Source organism: Myripristis murdjan, chromosome 15 (genome assembly GCF_902150065.1).
Source record: "Myripristis murdjan chromosome 15, fMyrMur1.1, whole genome shotgun sequence".
Classification (NCBI taxonomy): domain Eukaryota; kingdom Metazoa; phylum Chordata; class Actinopteri; order Holocentriformes; family Holocentridae; genus Myripristis; species Myripristis murdjan.
Genome location: NC_043994.1, coordinates 22,244,084 through 22,266,839, shown reverse-complemented (window position 1 = coordinate 22,266,839; position 22,756 = coordinate 22,244,084). Strand labels below are relative to the sequence as shown.

General features: G+C 42.5%; 1 protein-coding gene across 1 annotated transcript in view; it reads right to left on the bottom strand.

Moving 5' to 3' along the window:
- The window catches only part of itga9 (integrin, alpha 9), a 54,717-nt gene that overhangs the window by 5,143 nt on the left and 26,818 nt on the right, over positions 1 to 22,756 (bottom strand). Inside the window, exons 16-26 of the mRNA XM_030070915.1 lie at positions 14,356 to 14,508; positions 12,774 to 12,850; positions 12,116 to 12,263; positions 8,230 to 8,316; positions 7,842 to 7,921; positions 6,858 to 6,941; positions 6,217 to 6,325; positions 5,994 to 6,101; positions 3,385 to 3,510; positions 3,081 to 3,200; positions 2,869 to 2,964 (exon numbers count right to left, since the gene is read on the bottom strand). Coding sequence (XP_029926775.1) covers positions 2,869 to 2,964; positions 3,081 to 3,200; positions 3,385 to 3,510; positions 5,994 to 6,101; positions 6,217 to 6,325; positions 6,858 to 6,941; positions 7,842 to 7,921; positions 8,230 to 8,316; positions 12,116 to 12,263; positions 12,774 to 12,850; positions 14,356 to 14,508 — 1,188 coding nt within the window. The remainder of the gene's footprint in view (positions 1 to 2,868; positions 2,965 to 3,080; positions 3,201 to 3,384; positions 3,511 to 5,993; positions 6,102 to 6,216; positions 6,326 to 6,857; positions 6,942 to 7,841; positions 7,922 to 8,229; positions 8,317 to 12,115; positions 12,264 to 12,773; positions 12,851 to 14,355; positions 14,509 to 22,756) is intronic.

Below are 22,756 nucleotides of genomic sequence, written 5' to 3'. Positions count from 1 at the left end.
GATTCCACAATAAATAACAGCTTTTTAGACGTTTTCCCATGACATGGTGAACAACAGTGGCCCACTGAACAAACTGTCCCTGACAAAACACAGTTGACTTAACCCAGCGCATATAAAAAAAAACAAAAACACTTTGAAGTTCTTTGGTAATTCTGCATGAGTAATTTCCAAAACAATCATTTTTATCTCTCAAATTGAGTTTCGCAGAATTAAGAGTGGTTTTTCGCGAACTGCGCCACAGATCAGCCAGTTTAAATGTAAATATTACATTATGCCAAATTTTAGCCCTAGCTGTCTCTTAGGTCCTATTTAACAAGGCACTGTGAAAGTTTCTCTGTCCTTCTGTAGCAGCCTCTTGACGCAGCCCTGCACCGTTGACTAAGGATGCATTAAATAATACCAAGAGATGAATGGACGTGTTTATGTACACAGTGCAATGAGAATTATATGATGAATATTTATTAATGAATAGTATGTAATTATCATAGTTTTTTAAACCCAATTAAGCACTAAGCTAATTAATGTGCAAATTAACTATCTGAAATAATACAATTCTACAAAAATATGAGTGCCAACATTTGACAAAGGCAAAATTTAATTGAGAATTTAACTGGTTCATTGTGCAGCAATTAGCTCTTAGGCTTTGAAAACAAACGTGGCATGAGACACCAACTGTGAACCAAGACAAAACCAGGCGGGCAACTGAAGATTAATCTCTCTCACTTGAATACTTTCCCACATTTACACCTCCCTCCCTCCTCGCGAGCGCTGGAATCTGACTGTTGTCATGCATGCCAAACAGATTACATGTACAGTAAAGATGAAAGCTCTGCTGGCCCTTCCTCCCTCACTCTACATCCATTTATGTTATGTTTATCAGTTAATTATTATGGATAATTGAATTTCAGGGTCCATTCAACTTAGCCATGCATTGCTGAACTTGTAACTCGCACACTTAAAATGCAGTGACATGGATTTACGTCGTTTTGTTTACACGACCCAGGCGATAAACTGCGCTGGCTGTCCGGCTGACAGCCAGTAGGCTCGCTGTGAGGGACACAAGCGGGAGCCACAAATTACGTTTTGCAATGTGTACTCTAGACAGTCAGGGTCCTGTGGGACAAGGTTACGGTGTTTACAAAAAACGACAGAGGTATAGATGTTGGAAGCAGCACACTCGCTAAGTGCTGAGAGAGCGGCATGGGATGGACATTTTCACAGCGGGTCTGAATTTTCCGAGCTCTGCTGGAGCCTGGGGTCAGCAGACAGAGCAGAGGGCTACAGCCTGGTCAGCAACCTCATTAGCTGAGAGGTCCCAGCACGGGGACGCTGGGCGCTCAGTGTAATCATCACCACTGATCTGGTGGCCCATTCAATCAGTCGGCACCCAGGAGGGGACTTAATGCCTTAGAGGAGAGCCTGTCCTTGAGAACAGCTGAGGACCCCAAAAACAGCCAATAGCACTGCCACAATATACCCACAGTGCCCAGCTGTTCCCTGAACTTATATCTCTCTAAACCAGTGGTTCTCAATCGTTTTGGCTTCTTTTTGAGCTTAAAACAAACCAGTGCATGCTCGCGACCTTATGCAGAGGGTTGCTTCATTTGCCTAACTGTTAGAGGAGGCCTCCCATTTTAAAACTACTCACTATTTCATAAGAAAACAGAGTAAGTGTAAAATGTTTTTAAATATATTTTTCTTTCCCCCAGAACCCCGGATTGAGAGCCACTGCTCTAAAGTGTATCTGCGAGCTCAAATACTGTCTCAAAGAAACCAAATCCTGATGTTATGCCTTTTAGTCCTGCTGCTCAGTACATTTAAGGACAGAAATATACATTCTTGTTGACAGATTTTTTTTTTCCAGTAGGGTGATGCTGTAAGTAGGCAGTGTCCTGACTTCAAGTCTTAGCTGTCCTAAAGAGAGACAGTGAAGTCCTTCCAGCTCCAGGCCTGCTGCTCTGTAGCTTACCCTGACCTCTGACCTCTAACCTCCCACTGGGGAATTTAAGATTTCTTATTTCTCATGGGTTTGTGAGATCAATAGGGTATTGCAAAATATACTATATGCCAAGCCAATGAATCCAGACTGGGCAAAAGAAAGCAAGGTTTAAGTTGATTTTAAAGGAAAAAAAATCCATGCTCAGATACACTTATGCTGTTACATATCAACAGTTTGTGAGGTTCAGTGCATTTCAGAAGTTAAACTCTGATGAAATGTTGCAAATTACCTTTAAATCACTCCCTTTCTGCGAATCTGATGTAACTCCCAAAGGGCTGATGAATACAGGTACCTAGCTGTACTCATAATGCAAGTTGCATCATTACGAGTCGATTTTTAACAGAGTTTGAGTGTTTTAAGGTGGAATAATGCCCCATACAAGTGATTTCAGCTACAAATATACAAGGAGTCATATTTTAAAACTCCAATATCATTTCTCCTACTGTTCATTGAGCCAGTGCTTTCAGAGACTTTCACACCAGTATTGCAACACCATAGTAAAGTCTTCCACGCTAGTTTCCCTAAAAGCATCAGCAGTGTTGTATTTTGATGACTTGAATCACTCGCTGCCGGAAAACAGTCCCCGGGGAATGGTTTGCTTATCAATTCTACGATTTATGAGAGGCAACGACTCTTTTAGCTGAGAAGCAGAACATTATAAGGTGGGTGTTTCAACCAAAAATTTTAATTTGAAAATCAAGAGATTGTGATTCTATGCTCTGGAATCTTTAGTAACCCTGCATGATTTGAAAATTTTTTTGATGATGTAAAATGTGGTTAAATTGTAGTAAACAGACCAAACACTCAAAATCACTGGCATGGTCCTTTAAGTGTATGGTGCATAAACTGTGTGCATGTGATGTACTCACAGAAATGTCCTCTGGCTGGCCATTTGGCACCTCCATGGCCCTGTCATCGACTTGCACATTTCCCCTCGTCACAAACTGAATCACAGAGGAACTATCCTGTGGGAAGATTTGGGAAGTTTTTTTCTTGTGTTTTTTGTTTTTGAAAGAGGGGACTGTTACTCTTAATAACATGTGACCAACTCAAGTGATCATAGTTGTGAGACGTTTCTTACCCTTTTCAGAATTTCAGTGTTGAGCAATACTTTTATATCTATACTCAAAGCTTCTTCCTTTAACTGTGGGCCCAAACTGCAGGAGATTGTTAGACATGCTCTCCCCGGCCGGTCGCAGTCCTGTTGCAGAAGACAGAAAGAGGAGAGAGCGAGGTGGAAAGATTGAGAAACAGAGAGAGAGCGCAAACGAGAGACGTGTGATAAACAGATGTTGCACCGACTAAAAAAGAAAAGAATCTGCACAGGGTGTGACTGTCAGTGACCCCTGAGATGCCACGGAGAGAAATGAGCGCTGTAAATTTACCAAGACTCTGCGGCCTGATTTGGTGAAGAAGGCAAATATGGTGTGGAAGATGCTCTCTCGGTCCTGGGGGATGGTGCAGGGTGTCGGGTTCCTGTGAGGGGTGCAGTTCCCTCTGCCATCGGCCACCTGAAGCACAGGAGCAGTGGATCAGTATTAGACACGTTGACCCAGATTGAACTTAAAAACATACCTGCCAAACACAAATGCTGTCAAAATAGCTGCATGTTGAATTGAAAAGCAGTGGAAAATGTTTTGTGGGTGATGAAGGAAGTCAGAGTTTAGTCTCTGTTATACCCGCATTAAACTAACCTAAAAAAGTTAACTTGCATTTCAGTCCCATGTTTAAGCCCTTCAACAGTCCTGGGTAATAACTGTCTTTGGCTCCATTTGGCAGAGGTGTAAACTGGCCACCTGCTAATTTGTGACCTGGTACAGGACACGCTCTGCATTTTAGGCAGGACATCCAAACGTCAGTGTAACTTAAACCTATGTAATGTGACAAACAACCAATAAATCAGAGTCCAGTGCTTATGTTCATAGTGCAGCTGTAATGAGAAAGCACTGAGGTGGAACATTGGAAAAAACAGATTGTGACAACCGTTAAAGGATAGGCTCTGTTGTTTCCACTGAGGTTGTATTAAAATGTTAATACCCATCATTTAGTCCTGAATGCAGCACAGCATCACAGCTTGCTTTAGTGAGGGAAACTTACCACCCTGCTGCAGCTTCTTGTTAGCCTTCAAAACAGTCAATGTAAGAAGAAGAAACCGTGACTTGTCATCCACAGAGAATATCAAAGGAAAAGAGTATCGCTTTTTCCTGAGCAGGCAACGTAAACGTCATGCTGTCACATGTCACAAATTTACAAGACAGCAATTTAGAGTTTCGACTTCAAGTAAACACATTCGCTGAGCTGTAGTAGCAGCAGCAATGGAAGGATGTATACAAGGCATTTTTTTTTGTTGAAAATTTTAAAGATGTATTTGACTGCGTAGTGAGTTTCCCATTGTGAAACAGGAGATTTATAATGGTTTTCAAGGCCAAAAAAAACAGCGCCCTGCTGTTGGATTATGCTGAAGGATAGCAAGAAGCTGCAGCAGAGAAAGTTAACCCAAGACAGCAGTCAGATTGTGCCTTGTAAGATTATAAATGATTGGGTATTGATATTTTAGTACAGCTTGGACTGAAAAATACTGAACCTATCTTTTTAACTTGGAGGTGAAATATACACACAGGGTTTCTGCTACTGTAAGAAGTGCCTGACACTTTTTTTTTCTTTTTTTTTTTTTAGCATGTAGTCCCACGTTAGAGAAGCCTGCATAAAACCTGTTTGTTTGCTGCAAAAGTGGTATAGTTTTGGCATGTTTATACAGAATGGAGCGTGAGAGTGCAGCGATCTCTGACGTTTGGGAGTGACAGAGTAAATGTGGAGAGGATCAGGCCTACTGTCACCTAAAGCAGCCCGGCCCCACCATTGTTCTGTGTCTCCAGGGTTGAAAGGAAGTTCTTCCCCAGCAAGAGGCTGGTGCCCCTCCCAGACAGATTTCCCATATGGAGTGATTTAGAGGTGGCTGTTTTACTGCCCTGCCCCCAGGGAACACTTCCACTTTTCCCCTCTCTGCCGGCCCTCTCCTCAGCCAGACCCGAGACTCCTGAGGTGGAAATATACAACGGCCTTCCTCATTGTCTGTTCTCCCACCACCCAGCATGTCCGGCTCCACAGAGCTTTTTATCACCAGGCTTTCTCGCGTCCAGTGTTTTCGCTGCTATTGCTGCCACAAGGATTCATTGGCTGTGTTAACTCTAACCTGGCGAAATCTCCCACGAGAGCAGGAGTTTCACAGTAAATAAAGAAAACAGGTATTTTGTATTGCAAAATTAGAACACATGGCGCACTACGGCGAAGAACTTGTAAATCACGTCTGAGCAAATAGAGGTCCGTATAAAATGTAAGAATATCTCACTATAAAACATGTATATATGCAACTGTCCAGCGTGCCATGGGCTACAGATGGTGTTAACAGTGTTTATGATGTGGGGTCCCAGGTTGGGATGATACAGGGCAGTAGCCAGCTCCGCAGGTGTCCCATTCCCCTGTTTCGTGCAAGCTGTCTGATCCCTGAAAGTGATTCCAGATGGGCTCTAGGAGGGTGGGATACAGGCAACCCAGTCCACCCATTCACAGTAAATACAATTAACAGGTTGACCTCCCCCAAGATCTACCTATGTGAAAGAGGCAATGCAAGGGTTAAGAAAACATTTTGCCCCACTGAGGGTATTGCTTTTCATTATCTAAATGTAAAATGTTGTGAAACAAAATGGCTAGCTAGATTTAGTAGATATACGTTTTTCACTTTTTTTTGTTGGACCAATGGTGCCTCACACTATTTATACTGACAGCCTGTGCTGCAAAACCTTCACTAGAGACACAGGGCCATTGGGCCACAGCAGCTTAAATAAAAGTGTCTTCCATGCAATCAAGACAAAACAAGCCCCACAGGCAGGGGTTGGATAAATGAACGAAAAATGTGGACTGCTGCAGGTGGACAACTAATGAATAATGATGTTGGGTGGATAAATGATGTGAAAAGGCTGCTGTTGGCATCCACCTGTGTGTCAACGATGTGGAACATATCGGCTCCGCTGCCAGCCAGGCGGTTGGGTATCCTGATGTCCACTTTGGAGCCAGGAAGCCTGCTGGGCCCGTTGTTTATTGCCTGGAACCACATCACACACAGGCGGGGGAAGACGGAGAGAGACACGGAGAGAAGTGAATGTACAGGGAAGCGTGTAAAAGTACCGAAAACCTTACATACTCTGCGCTTTTAGTACCTGGAAAGTGAGATTGAGAGGCTGAAAGTTGCACTCCATGTCTTCCAGCTGGACGAAGCGGGAGGCATCGATGGAGTTTCCGTACACAAACGAGGTAGGTGTCACCACACTGTGGGGGCGGAGGCAACAGCATTTATGTGAAATGACAGCAAGTCCAAACAGCGTATTCACACTTCAAAAAGACTGTTTGTTTTAAAACATTAATTTTAAACAAGCCACATAAAATAATCTGGCTCAGGTCATGCTATTAAGTTAGAAGGAGAGTTTCCTTGTGATATAAGTCAGATCTGTTGAGCTTTGCTCTAAAGCCTCCCTTCAGATTAAAGACAACCAGACGCAGCAGCTTTATCAGATGTCAGAGTTCTGGCGGAATTGGGCTGTTTTACATCGCTCTCCCTCCTCTCTGAACTGGTGCAATAACTGAACTGGTGATAAAATGTTTGAGATAAGGCTTTTCAAGCTGATATGTTCCAAACTACTAACAGCCCTCCCTCTCCTCCAAAGAGCCAACAGCTGGCAGACCAGACCAAGCCTATCTGTATCAGACATACAAGCTCACACAGGAATACGGCATTAAGTGTGTGTAATAGTAAGCCCGTATAGTGCTGTGGGTGTTTTTGTTTCTCTTGTTCTTTTCTTACCCAGTGATAGTGGTATCGACCTCATGGACCAGCGGGATGGAGAGATCCAAGCTGTTGTCTGCGAGTTTGTGCTCGGGGTTGGCACTATAAACAAGGAACAATAACATCATTCAGCTACTGTCATACCAAGAACAGACTGTTCAGTTCTTCCCCTTCAGTTTTCCTTTAAAAATCACGAGAAAGACACATTGTTTTTTTCTAAAAGGTGCCAAATTGGCATAGAACTCCTGGCAGGTTTTCCACACCTTTTCTTAAATCAAATCTAATTACTCTTCAAGCATTTTCAAGATGCATTTTCAAGTTTTTCCAGCACTTCACAGCTGTCTACGGCTCCTCAAAATGATTATTTACTTTTTCATCACTTTCATTCAGATGTTATTGTGCTATAAAACAACCAAAATTATGTTTAGTGAGAGCACTCCACAGAAGGGAGACAAATTAAAATGAAAAGACAGCAAGCTTCAAGTTTCAGAATCTTTCACCGACTCATCCATTTACCACAAACATAATGCCATTACAATTTCAAGCAATTCCAAGCACTTTACTCTGAATCCAAGCACCTTTAAAACCTTGAAAATGCCACATACACATAAAACTCAAGCATTTTCAAGGATTTCCAGCACTTGCACAAACTCTGATTGTTAGACAGTGATGTCAGTCGTATGCATACTGTGATAGTCTGAGTGAAATGTAAAGTTGCCAAATATTTAGCACAAGAGTTCGTCCAGGCATGTCACTCTTTGACATTGACCACTTGGTGTGAAACAGCACAATACATCAACAACATCTGGGATTTTTGCTGCTATTGGAGGGATGTAACAATTACTGCATTACAAAAACAGAGAAACATTGTACCATGACATTAAGCACATTTATGGGGGGAAACCTCTGTTTTTTATCATGTTATACTACATCCCTTTATGAGCATCCCCTTTGTTGGCTGTTCTTAGGCTTGCACTGAACCATGGGACTTTTAATACTTACCTTTTCGCTTGAATTAAGAACTGCAACGTGTCATTTTCCCCGGAGAGCCGACTTGTGTCAAAAATCACTGCGAAATGATACTGGAGAGACAGAGTGAGGTTGCAGCATTGTGTTTCTCAGAGTATTATGAAAATGAAATCGCTGTCACAGTTATTTGTTTACTTTTAAATCATACGGTGCTGCATAATTCATACCATGCAAAAATGCAGTCAGCAGGAGGCTTCTGCACACCAATGTGCTGCGCTTGCACAGGATTACAGCAACTTTAACTACTTTGTGGTCTGAATATTTATGCCACAGTGTGATTAGCTATGCCACATAAAAGGTATGGGGCATATACAGTAAGCCTCCTGCATTACGCATTTAGTTCTGGGTTTGTCTTAGCTACCTTGGTCTGCGCTCTCATGAAAGGAAATCCCACGCTGCATTTGAGGAAGTCCAAATCAACAAGTCCACAGGAAATGCCCTTTTCTTCCTGGAGAAGAAAGATAGACAGAGAGTGAGAGGAGGCGATGCAGACAGGCAGACTGGAGACAGAGTGGGAGAGAAGATATACTGACAGGCAAGACAGGAGACACATGGCTAGACAGGCCTCAAACAGTGACAGGGTGCACTCAAATTTGAGAAAAAAAAAGGACAGCAATGGGTGTTTTTGGAGGAAACATAAAAGCAAATATCATAAGCTTATATACGCATGGCAAAGAAGGAATAATTTGCTAAAACACGGTGAGAAAACAGCATATAATTGCAACACTCACACAACTACACTGACAATATGCTGATAGTGTATCGATCTAAAAAGGTTCTTACATAGAAAGTGGCTGGCCACCTGTACATTGAATTGAAGCCCTAAATTGAGATAAAAGAAGAATGGAAAAAGAAGTGATGGCACACACAGATCCTAGCGGGTGGGTAATTGGACAACCTCCAGGCTGTGTGTTTGGAAGCTTGTCTAAACAATATGGAGCTTCACCGGCTGTGCTGTGTAAACATTTGGGCCTTGACCCTATGAGGAGTAGGAATTCTTTCAGAGCAAGTTCACTGAGAGGCTGTCTTCTTCTGGGCCTGTGCGCTGGGAGCATGAAAGAGGGCAGAGATACTTCACAGCTTCGGTGATAAAGGAGACAGACCAATGCTTCTGGAACATTCAGCGAAGGCTTAAGGTAATGCGTGCAAATGTTTTTTTTTTTGCCTCCCGATTTTATCTTTTTTGTGTTTAATACAGATGTGAGTCTCTAAATACGATAAAGAATAGAGCTGTGAGGGTTGACTGTGTCGACATATTTAAGAGGTAGACATCCATCCACAGTATCATCCCACCCTCCTTATTCAGCAGTTTCCCAGCTATGGCCCAGGGTGGGGCCGTGCCCTCCATCTTCATTAAGTCAGCTTAAATAAGCAGCGCTGCCCTTAGCATGGATACTATGGTGAGCTCAACAGGGGAGGTGGGGACCCTTGCACAACTGGCAATGGTGGAATTTCCTCTATTTCCTGTATTCCTCAGTGCTGCTGTGCAAACATTGCCTGTCTCATGGGACTGGGCAGGATTGGGGAAGTCAGCCTGTTTACCCATCACCCACCTGGCAGGCTTTGAGAGAGAACAGAGGGCTCAGACATATGGCGTGTTGTGCCTCCATGGGGAGAAAAGCGACCTAAGTCTGTTTGTTCAGCACTCCTTCACTTTCTCGCTCTCGCTGACTTTCTCTGGTCTTTATCCATCAGGAACAAATACATGTTAGGGTTTTCCACAAATGGCAGGCCCATTAAATATCACCGGGTTTGTTTACCCTGCTTTAGTGTCAGCAGAAGCCTCCAGTGGAGAAGCACTTGAGTGGGAATGACAATACACAGGAGACCTGTTTTCTGCATACACTGTGTGTCTCTTCATGTCTCTATCGACTTCAGTGTTTGTACATTTGGCTTGACTTTGGTCTACCTTTTCAAACCAAACGTGAGCCTCGGCTTTCTACTACCTCCAAAAATATGAAGAAAAGAGACCCAGCTCACACATTCACAGCATGTGCAAGGACATTTCATGGCTATAAAAATCAGCCCTTCATGGATTCTTAGGTTTAAGTACTGGACCACTGCAATTCACAGTTTCACACATTTCTCTTTTGCATTCCAAAATTTTTTTTGACTTGTCACCCTGATCCTCATCTGTTCCAAATGTTAATTCACATGACTATGATTCACAAGAATGTTCAAAAATAATGTCTGCATGGGATAACATTGCAATGGTGCTGAGGGGCAAAAAACATATAAAGAACAGGAAAATGGAGCAGCCAGTAAATGCAAGAAAAAAAACAAAATTTTATTTGGGTACTTAGTGTCCCAAATAATTACAAGGCACAAAATAAGGCTCGGGAATATTACGAGGATACAAAAATATACATTCATTTTTTTTCTTCCATTTACTGCCGGCTCCATTTTCCTGTTCTTAAAAATAACGTCTGCCATAGCTCCGGCCTTTCAGGAAAAGTAACTACATCTGACTCCCCTTGAAATTTCATAAAGGTGAAAAAAAAAAAAAAAAAAAAAAAACTGAAGCCAGTGCAGTGGTCTCTTATTCATATGAGAGTGAAGACACCCAGCTTCTGAAACTAATTCACCTCCACAGCTTCCAGACAGCTTGAATTGCAAGAACAACGGAGAGATAACAGACCTCGCTCTGGGACACGGGGGAAGCACAAGTTCAAGCTTCACCCGGTGGAGAAAGAGCCTCAAGGGAGGATTAGGAGCTCACTTTAACTTTGCAAAAAGGGGTCATATCATCACCTTGGACTTTTCAAGGAGAGAGGGTTAATAAGAAACGTCTTGCCAAGCATACAGTAGTAAGGCTGCACGGTGGCTTCTTTGTCATGTCTTAATATTGTCCGCTTCCTGTTGGCTTTGTGGAGCGGGCCACCCTGAATAATCTGGTTCCCTGACAAAAGGAGGCCCTGTGACTAATGGTAACCTGATACTTTATGTCAACCTTCTTCATTAGATTAACCATGAAACTGACACTGAAATAGTGTTTTTGTAGCGTTTGCCCAAAACATAGCTTCTATTTAAATTCATTAACGCCGATATTGCCTTTGTTGCAACGTTTTAAATCATGTGATGGGGTGTGGAGGGTAAACACAGAGGTTTATTATAAGGGGGAGAGGCCTTCCTGACAGATCCTGTGTCTGCACGGATGTGACGTCCATGCATTCATATACTGACATCCTGTCCTCATAAGCACTTGTTTTGTTTTTTTTTTTTAAATAATGTCTGTTTCACATGCCACTTTGCACTGTTGTAGAGTATACACACCCCACTTTTTGCTGTGTAATGATGGTAAATAAGACTGAACTGAGCTGAATGCAGACTCATGTCAGGTCTCTCTGTCTGACGTGGCATCTCTCTCAGGTATGACTGGATCTGCTGGCCTCTTCACTGGAAGTGAGCGAGCAGACATGAGTGGAGGCAGAGCTGGACACTCGCCTCCGGCCCACGTAACACTCCTCTGTGAAATCCATCCACATATAGCCTCAAGAAAAATCTCTGATGTTTTAATGTGGGATGGTAGTGGGCAGATATTTCCTTAACAGTGACAATGTGGAAAAACAATTTTCTGTCAGAGGTTTAAGACTGTGAATAGGTGAGGATTAGCTGCAATCAGAACCTGGACCAAAGTCAGGCACTATCCTCTGTCCACATATGTGCATTCACCATCTCAGTTATGGCCCTGCAAGAAAAGTCTCATGAGACGAGTGCACAATGGTATTTGAATGGTAAATAGGTCAAGGTTTGTGGGGATATAAAATATATGTGTTTCAATTGGACGCATGCACATTTTGCACAAAGCTCCCATTCTGACATGTCGGCCGTGGTCTTGACATGGTCGGTCTGTCTTGAATGAGTCAGAAAAGCATATGACAGGTCAGCCAGAGGAGCTCTGCTCTGAGGTGGAACAGCTGTTGCTGCCGCTGCTGGGGCTCTCCTCCTCTTCCTCGCCTTTAACCTTTCATCTGCTGCGCTGCCCACACAACTCAGGCAAAGTTGAGTCTGTCTTTCTGTATGCTTCATTGTTTAGACTGCTCTCCTGACACACTATTATGAACTATTTCACCAATCCCCTTTTGATAAATTCACTTAGAAAAACCGTACATCCCTGCTGTCATTTGAATGATTCCCTTGTGCTTTGGCCACCTCTTTACTGCAGCAAAACAACAACAACCTGACTTCACTGAAATAAACACGAGCACCGCAGTCAATAAACAGTGGCCACTTCAACAGCAACAGACCTTCTGCCAGAAGTTGATGTAGAACACTTCTCTGGAGAAGTTGAAGTAGATGTTGGTGTCATAGGCGTCATCTCCAGCGTTGGAGATGGTCAGATTCAAAGAGACGTTTTTCACTCCTCCTAGGGCCAAGTGAGGCTTGCTGTACAATCTGATGGGAACACACAGTACACAATGTATGTCAGTGAATGAACACACTGCTGATAACATCCGTGAGCTACCAGAGGAAAAGCAGAAAGCAAGGATTCAGTGTATAATACTGAGCTTGATTTAATTTGATATTTAAAGTTATTACATGTGACCTGCAGAGGAGTGGTCATTCAAAAGAAGTATGTTTCTTTCCATAGGAAAACTTAAAAAATAGGTAACAGAGGACTGACTTATTCTGACAGACATAAACTGTATGCTTTTGTTCTCAAATGTAGGCACAGCCAAAGATATACAACAAAAAGAGAAGGAACTCCCTTAATATGGAAAATATATGGACTTCCTCCAAGTTATTGGAGCCAAGCATGCGTCACTGTTCCACTCTCCACACCCACATGGCCTAATGTCTATGACGTCAGCTTGCTTCCTCAAAATAAGGAGCGAAGGCCAAGAAAGAGGAGTAATGGCAATATAAATGAGTGAACCGGCCAAACTGAGAGGCAGAGAGATTTACCCAGAAAGCAGCAGTTTCCCATGAAGGCGCAGGTCTGCGGCACAGTCGTCTGACAGGCAGTTCTTCTCAAACCATGTCTGGGAGAGGAAACGGTACAGTACACAGTTCAGATGACCTCATGGTGTCCGTGGCCTAAACACAGATGTCAAACTAGGGGGCAGTGTTGTGTCACTGCTGGAAAAAATGGACCGGGTCCAGGAGATTAATATCCAGGAAGGCCAGGGTCTTTACTATATCTGATCTCTTTTTTAATCAGACCAAGGACGGTCTTTGGCTTGCGGCTAAATCATGAAAGGAAACTTAAGTCAAACAGTCAAGTTGTATGTAACGCTGGTGAAGTCCAGATGAATGGATCCTGTAAGTGCTGAAAGATGCTAATCCCCCACTACTCAAGAAGCGCAGGCCTCACATGTGGGGCAGGTTAGAGGTGGGTGCAAAGAAAACAAATGCATCAGTCATCTGGATTCCACTCAAGAAAAGCTAACACAGCCAATACCAAGCTGGTAACTAACACCAAATCATTATAACCACAATTTCAGCGATTTCCTACATTCTTTCCCTGCCAGGGAAAGGTATGACTTTGCTTACATACATCAGGTCTGCGGTGAATTTCATTTTCACCCCCAATGAATTCAGGAAATGAAGTATATCAGAAACTAAGTTTGTTGAAAATGACTGATTGTTATTTTAAAGCTGCCGTCCTCACGCTGTGGGGCACCGTCCGCCAGGGGAGGAGGCTCAGGGAGTGTGCGATTTACAGAAAAGAAAACTGGACTGTTCCCCACTGTGATCCTCTCTGTCTTTGTTTTGCTCAAATGGGAGAAACATCAACTGACTGTCATCATAACTACAGTCAAATGATTCTAATGTTGGAGACAGAGGAATATCGCTGGTTATTGGCAATGAGACTTTCATTATGAGTCTGGTGATTCATGCATTGCATCATTGCAGCGATTATAAATTCTGCCAATTCAGCCGCATCAGTCTCTAAAAGAAATAAACAAATTACTCTGACTATGACTGCGAAATGCTTTGAAATCATTCACAATCCTTAAAAAAAGAATACTATAAGAAGCTATTTTTGTCAATGACATTTGTTTTTTAGAATAGCATAAGAATAGAATAGTGTATTATTTTTCAGAATAGAAGTAATGTAAAAGTAATTTTCTTGTCTGTTTTTTTTTTTTTTTACATTTCATAAAGGAAGAATTATTGCGTGTATTTATTTAATTGATATAAAACTTTGTACGTATTGCATTGAATCATTGATTTAGATCATGGCTTACAAACTCACAAATAAAACTTCTTAAATTTAAATTTAAATTCTTAAATCGAAACTGACGACTGAACTGAGTCTCTGTTAAATAATCTCTTTCCATAACCTACTTGTTCAGTCTGTTCTGGTGACGTCCCTATTACAGTACACTATTCTTTCAGCACACAAAATCAGACATTGAGAAAACCTGGAAAACTTTCAAAGCCCTGCCTTGGGGTATTTTTTCTTCTTATCGATCATGCCTGACTAATCTCGGTCACCACGCACTGTACTTTTCACCACATCAGCACCGGCGGCGTGCCTCACCTCGTTCCTCGCCGCAATCTTGCGTCCTTTATTCCACCGTAACACAGGAGAGAGGGCGGGCAGGTCCCGCTCCTGGTGTCCACTCAGCACGTGCTTCCCCAGGCTGTACGCCACCTCGAACGTGATGGGTGTGAAAACCTCCTTCACGTCCTTCTGCAGAGAGCGCAAACAACACGGCCATTACAAAATCATCTGTTTCAAAATGGACTCATAACTATTAAAACTCGGTAATAAAAAAGTCCTAATAACGTCAAATAAGTGGCTGAGAGTTAAACAGCCTGTGACATCTTTATGTTACAGTAATTTAACATCTGCCTCCCATAAACGCCTGCTTCGATGATTGTTTACACTGCTGGCTGATTATTTAAACACCATATAAGCTTGAAATTATCGCCCTAACCTGCTGGCAAAGAGCGTAATGTGGAAACAGAAGGCTGGATGTAGATATGTTTTTTTACTGAACCATAAAATTGTGTGTGTTGTTTACAAATTGTAATGCAGCAGCTTGGTTTTGGTGAACTGGTCAAATTAAACTCTCGCTGTAAGAACTGACATTTGTTGTTTGTTGATAGACAAACCCCGGGGCCCCCCGTGGACATTTTGGGTCAACTGGACTTCCAAAAGTCACTGGGAGAAAGACTGGCTAATCAGTTTTGCAATAACCTGCTGGCACTGCCTCTGAGAGATATCTTTTTATTTCTGGCTACACAATCTAAAACCACAAAAGAAGTGTTTCATTTGGAAACAGATTTGGAAACAATGAGGACCGAATGAAAACATAGGGCTAAATGGGATCAAATCCCTTGTCTTCATTAGAGGACAGCGCTGGAAGGGGTACATGGGAAAAGCAGATATTAATGTTGCTTTTTCATCACTCCTGTCCATTAAACTACACTCGGCTCTTTGAAGGTGGCTCGGCGGGTCTGGCTCTGATCTCAGCGCCTCAAAGCCGCAGTGAAAACACACAACCTCCAGAGGCAAGTTGTGCCGCTTTGCCCTGATTTCTGCCAACATGGAGCCAAACCCATAATGTAAACACAGGGGGTTCTCTGTGTTTTCCGGTGGTCACTTAGGGCCACTCGTTCTTTTGCACTTTCTCTCTTTGCCATTATCATAAAGTTTTCCAATATCCACCCACCCATCCCCTTTCCTCAGGCAGGCGCACGGCCAGTCTGGGCTTTGAACATATCAGGCATCACGGTGGAGAGCTCGCCCTACCTTGCAGCAGTGAGAGAGTTATAGCAGGAAAGGGGAAAAGCTGAGTTATGGTCAGGACATGAATAGACAGAAACGCAGACCGTTTGGGGCTCCTTTGGGAAACAGTTTTGCACACCTATAAACAGATGGGATTACTGGCCACATCAGCACATTGTTAGTGATTTTCTGTGATTATTTTAAGACAATATTTACTCCTCTTGATTGGACCCACCGCTAACAAGTGAAAAGTCAAAGTTGCTGTGCCAGAATTGGTCAACGATAAGGCTCAGAGGCACAGACACAGCAGATGTCAACCTCCCATCCATCACTGGCCTGCAATTCATGCCTCATTGGTCTTATAGAGACTGTGTTGTTCTAGTAATACGTCTGCTCAGCTGGGAGGTAACATGAACAATGTTGTACTCTGTCTGTGACAAGTGACGGTATACCATGTAAGGGTCTGGCAAAACCCTCAGCCTCAGTTGCCATTAAAGCAGAATGCTTCAAATGGCCCCTGTCCAGCGCCCTCGCAGTGAACCCACCCCCTGGGAACTTTCACTGCTGGGGTCTCCACATCTAACCTCGGCCAAGCATTCCCACTGTTTATCTCACATTTTCATGAGCCGCTTGAGAGTTTAGGGACATAATGAGCTATTCTTAGAAAACGAAACGTTGTGTTCTTTTACAAATGACGTTTGAACACAAGTGAATGGGCGCAGTCATTAGAATTTCCATCAGGCTATAACGTGTTGTAGACGTATTTCCAAACCGTTTTAAACAGTGCCTGTTTTATTATGCGGATACAGGATCGCGTCCCACTTTCAACACAGGACTACGGGCCGCTAACGTCCAAGACTCACAGCCAGCTCACATTAGAAGTGCCGGAGGTCAGCGGTAACACTTGACCTAAGCTTTTATGAGCCCGATATTAATGCTCCCAATCGCCACACCCCAGTCTCCGTCCCTGGCCCCGTCAACTACTCCCTCTTGAGCCTGTTTTTAATTCCTGTATTTATGGAACAGAGGACTTCCTGCACTCCCACTGAGATGGACACCCGCTAGTGTTAATTGCCTGTTACCTATAATTTTGTGAGTGGAACGAACCCCGACAACTGTTCCTTACATGCCGGTCAAATTCACAAAAGACAGCCTGTGGCAGGTCACTCTCTCAACTCAAAGGCTGCCATTGTGTTAATCCTCATTCAAACACAAAAGCCTCAGGGCGGGTCTGTGCCTCTCAGATCTGACAAGACATTTCTGGGAATGGAATTCCTGTTATTTAAAAACTCATTACAATTAAAGTTGTGGCTAATAGCGCATGATGGGTTTATGTAATACAAATAATTTTGAAACAGAGCAAGGATTAAGTGTTGCCCTCATGGCTTCTTTGTCAATATCCTTAGAGAGGAAAATACTGCCAATAAAATTTCCCTCATCAGACATATGAAGTTGCAGGAGGATGCCTGGTAACTCACAAATACTAACAGCCCTCTCTTCAACTTATGGACATATATGAAGAGTTTTTTTTTTTTTTTTTTTACAAAACAAGGTAAACACCATTCTCGAAAAAAAAAAAGGATTTACTATTGTATTGCAATATTGCCTCTGCAATAGCCTTTTAGCATGCAATTCAATGGATATTACTTAAAAAATAAAATAAAAAAAACTTGGTTTGTAGTAGAATACAACTGGAGATATGTCTTTAATAGAGTCATGCCAGAGTTACCCAAAAAACATGTACACATTATCCAGTAGCTCCCACCATACATAAAAAAATGGTGCATTTCCAACTTCTTGACCATATTACAGCAATTATGCACATTATCGCTGACTTGATACATAAAGACTTTCTCCCTATCAACACAGTCAGCTTAAAGGATGTCGAACAGCTTGTCAGTCGCCATATTTTGTCAGCAAAAACAGCCAGTCTTGACCTATAATGACCCCTCCCTTTGGAACAAGAAGCTGCTGCCAATATATTATCTCAGCGCTTATGCTGCACACTCAAGACCCATTTATTTAGTACAGCTTGCAATCGACTGCAACTCCCACCTTACCAGCCATTCTTTCCCCTTCTTTTCCCTCTCTGGAACCTGCAATTTACTCTTTGTTTTGGTGACTACCTTGCTGCGTCTCACATACATCCACCCACCCATGATATGCATGCATATACACAAATTCAGGCACACACACACACACACACACACTTTATGTTCTTTGTTTCTCTGTACAACAAGCAGTAGCAAACACAATCTATTACAAGCACTGAATGGATTTGACTTGACAAATGCGTGCCTGCACACTGTAACTCGGTACAACTTTATTTTATAGGTTTCACCCTGAACTATGCCTCAACAGCTGAAGGAGAGCGCAAGCCCTGATCTCACAAGCTCACATGTTAATCTGATCAACAAGATGGCAGCGCACCAAGCTGCCCCTTCATGCTCACAGAGCAGCTCCGTCACAGTGGGCGCGGGGAGGATGATGTCAGCTGCACGCGCTCTGATCTTGACTTTAAACGCCTCATGCTTGGCTGAGGCGCACAAGCAGCTCACGAAAGCGCCTCTCACCATCTTCTCGGCCAAACCACTCCCTCAAATGTAAAACGCACATGCATATAGCTCATATAGGAAGTCTTTATTAACTACGGCGAGGGAAATGCACACACTCCTTTTTAGGACAATGGGTGTTTGGATGACTTGCAGGTTGAGGCCTTTCTGTTCAGTGGCTGGATGCCAGAGCACCCCAGTTTAAATGGAAAAAGCTTTTTCGTTGAGTGATGGATGCATTCGACCCGTAAAGGGTTATGGTTATGTGTGTATAGTGAGAGGCTACTATCTTGAAAATATTTACAGCAATGTCACCGGCATATGGGAGACATGCGCTTAAGTAGCTTATCTTGGCTTCTAGTTGAATCCTACCTGAGACAATTGCTGAAGTTTTTAGCACTGAACTCTTTGCCAGATAAGACCACGAGTCAGGGATAAAATATAGCCGCCGCTCTCCTCAAATGAATCCCATCATGGCCTTTCAAGGAGCGAAGAGGCGTAGATGTTTAGAGGCTTAGAGTGAGCTTGAATGACAATTTGTCTAGCAGTAGGAGTAGGAGATAGTATGATCCAACCATTTGAGTCGGAAAACTTTTTTTTTTTTTTTTTTTTTACAATTCAAGTACAAACAGCTCCTTCCTCACTCCATCTGTGAAACCGATCCTCATTCTAAATCATCCTCACCACAGCGACATGATGGACAGATCAGACGGGGTACGGCTGCCTGGGAGCATCAAATGCTCTGTTAACTCCCCCTTACTTGACTTATTTGCTGTGAACCTCATCCATTACCAACAAAGTCCCGTCTGCCCATCACATCCTGTTAAAATTCCCAAAGGACCACTCTTCATTTCTGTTTGCTGTTCCCACTGACAGGATTTTATCTTGATGACATCTTTCTAGGGCTTTGTAAAGGATTTTCTCGCCAAGTGAGACATGACTGAGAGCAGTTATCTCCTCTCTGATATATACAGCCTCTCTCTATACTCTTGTTCATTTGTGGCCTGTTTCTCATTTTTATTATGTCTTGATTATGCCTTGCCTGTGCCTGAGTGTGTTTATACCTTTGTTGAGCCTCTGGTGTCTTAAAGAGTGGGCCAGCTCTTGTAAATGTTTTTACTTTTTCCCCCCAAAAAATGTTTCCTATGGCATTTATTGTAGCTGCTGAATCTGCTGGTGATTTTCGTGTCTCACTGTCATGCCTCTACTGTGTGTTCTTTGATTTGAAGGAGAATTTCCTGTCTGTCTGCAAAACGCTTTTAGGTTTTTGTCAGAGCATCTCTGTAAATAAAATATGTTCTTAATTGGCCTGTTAGGAAAAAAAAAAGTCCACAAAATAGTGAAGTCGGGCTTTGATACTTTCAGCCTGCGCAAAACCACAGACTACCAATCATACCGAGCGTATGAAGCATGCCTCTGAAAACCGTTTCCATTCAACATGAGCCATGTTTACCGGAGAGTAGCTGAGTCAGTTTGATGTCAGTAATAGAGGTAGAGACTCTCAGATGTCTGTCCAGTGTTGGGCACGAACCTTAACACATAATAAATCCCAGTGTTCGACTCAAGAACCTGGTGTGCATCAAAACACATTGTTTCCAGTAACAAATCAAACACACACAGCTTTGTAAGAAAAAAAAAAAAAAAAGATGCAGCTACAGAATGTGTATAGTAAAACGGAAAAAAATGCTTTTAACAGAGAGAGCTAACATCTCTGGGAACAGATTGTGTTGTCAGTATTGCTTAATATAAGTTTACAGGCATCTATTTCTTCTTCTACCTGTACTTTTATTATACAGGGGATTAAAGAAAAGCTCAAGGTTGACGCCTTCTGAATTACTATGATGCCAACGTTAATTAAAACAATCCCTGGGTTTTCAATCCAGATAATAACGCATCGAACCAAGGTTACTTTCGGTTAGTTGGGTTTTGTTCATTTTGTATAACTGCAGACAAGGACGTTCAATAGTAAGAAAAGTGAATTTACCTCATAAACGAGGACAGCAGCCTCTTATTCAGAGACCTTCCCTATTTGAGCGAGTTATAAAATGACTTTATTATTCAATAACCCTTGATATAAACTGTCTACGGAGATTTTAACTAGCATGGATAAAGCCTTTCTTTTCTATTGTTTCCTCCTGTTTCTTCCCTCTGAATTCAGCTCTGTACTGTTTGTAGATACTTTTGCTTTACTGGATATGTTGATTTTTTAAATACCCTATAAAGGGCCCTGCGGTGGACTAATGATAAAAAACAGCCCCAACCTTAAGATGAATAATCAAGATTAGATTAATTAGATAAATAACTAGCTGTACAATTTAAAAACAAACTGCAAGAAAATATATTTAGCTGCACTTTTCCAGCGACTAATATATTGGGAACCATTTCAGTCATGTGTTTTATATGGGCTAATACTTTAAAAAATATAAATCAAACAAGCCCCAACCTTTAGTAAGACTGAGTGCTGCTAGATATGCCGGAGTGTTGTAATGTCTCCCATGAGCAAATATTCACCACATATTTCCCCCTGGTTAAGGGAGAAAATCTGTCTTTAAGGGCAAAGAGCACTTTATAGAGGACAATCAGTTAACTGACAGGAAACGTATACCATCTGTACTGTCATGCATGCAGCTATTTCCTGAATAAACACCAATAAATACCCTGTTGCCCTTAAAACAGCACACCCAAGAAACATTCCTTCACAAAAGCACGCATACCACACTTCCATCCAAATATTAAGCAGCTGAAGCAGGTCCTAGTCCCCAACTATCTTCCAAAACACACACACACACACACACACCACTTTACTTTAGATATACAATTACACAGCAGTCAGTAAAAGGCCCAGGGGTGCAGATAAGGCGATACACATCACCTAGGCCTACGAGAATACAGGCAGAATGAATTTATTGCTTTTTGAAACAATGTTCACGTAAACACAAATTACAGGAAACTTTTATGGTCTCGCATGCATCATGAAAAAGGCATTCAACATTTGACCCTCAGACAGTTAAAACCACAGCTGGGATTTATAAAGGAGAGGAAGGTACCTTGGTTCCCTGCTGGAAACTGGCAAACGGGCCAGCTTTTCTGCTCAAACATAACAAAATCACTGACCTCTTATTATTGGTACAGTCTATCAACAACAATTTGATTTCATGCCAGTGCCGACATGGAGCTGTTGTACTATAATACCACGCTGAGATCCAGCTGTCCACCTAAAAATACACAGCTGTGCCCTCACTAACCTCTCGCATTTTGAGATTCTCGACACATCGCTTGCTCCTACGCTATTTTCAGGATCATGATGTCATATAATTTGAGCGGGTTTGCTTCCTACATGGTTTCGATCTGTTGAAATGGCCCTGGAGTCTGTGTGTTGACCTGTGGAAGCCCCACAGAGCCACAGGAGACACTCGGGGAAAATCAGCGCTAAACGCCCGACACCAGTGCGTCTTCATTCTCAGAATTCCAGACGTGGGACTCGCATCGTCACGTCCATCTACCTTCACGCTCTCGCTGGTCTCTACTGTAACTGAACCTGGCTGAGGAGTGGGGAGTCACCATGAGGACACAATCAAGACTCCCTGACAAAGCAAAACAAACCTCGCAAAAAAAAGAGGCAGAATCCAGATGAGATCCTTTTAAGGAAGAGAGGAAGGCTTGGGTTTAGACGACTGAGAGGCATATAGAGGGAAAACAGAGTAGATTCAGCCAAAACAATAGCCTGAATTTCACATTTACGCATATATTTATGTATATGTACGTATATACATATTCATTTTTAACCTTTATTTAACCAGAAAGGCCTCACTGAGATTAAAAATCTGTTTAACAGGAATGTCCTGGACATTAACACGTCATAATAAGAAGCAGATAAGAAACACTTTGTTGCTGTTTTGACTCCACAACAACAACAATAAGCATCTGAAGACTTCCTCTCTTTGAGAGATGTACTTCCTTCAACATCCTGATAATCCTCCTGGCTGTGTAAACAGGATGCTTTTTATTTGCACCCTTGTGTATTTTGGAAATGCAAATTTTTCCAACAGAATTGTCCAAAGGACAGCTTTATGACGATAAATCACAGTATATTACAATGTTTACCGCTGAAGAAGTGTGGTGCCTTGACAGTTCAACTTGTGCTGTACTCATATGCTCATGTTAGGTTTGGTCAAAGGGGAATAAAGTGTTCTGATAGACTAGATACCAGAGGGGAAGATCTGCTCTGAACTGTGTAGTTTTATCATGCAGTCCTGTATCTGTGTGTTTGAGGCTGTTCCATCCTGGTGATAGAAGAGGCCTCCAGATGCTTCCTGTAACTGATTTGGTCACTATGCACAAAAAAACTGGGGCGCTTTTACTTCATTGTTATTCTTGGGACGATTGTTTCGAGGCAACGCCTAGATAAAACTGCGGCCCGCAAATACAAATCTGTCAAATTTACCTCATGATGGCAGGTTACAGGCTCTGCTGCATATAAACAAATGTCTCACATGTGTATATTTGCCTGACTTCCACTGCAGGAGACCCTGCCCATGTAGACAGGAAGCAGAATAAGGATGCTGATGCCACAATAGCGGCTTTCATTAACAAATGGTTTGAGTAGCGGGAAGGAGAAAGAGGGGTCATCGTCAGGCTCCCAGAAGGAAGCATCA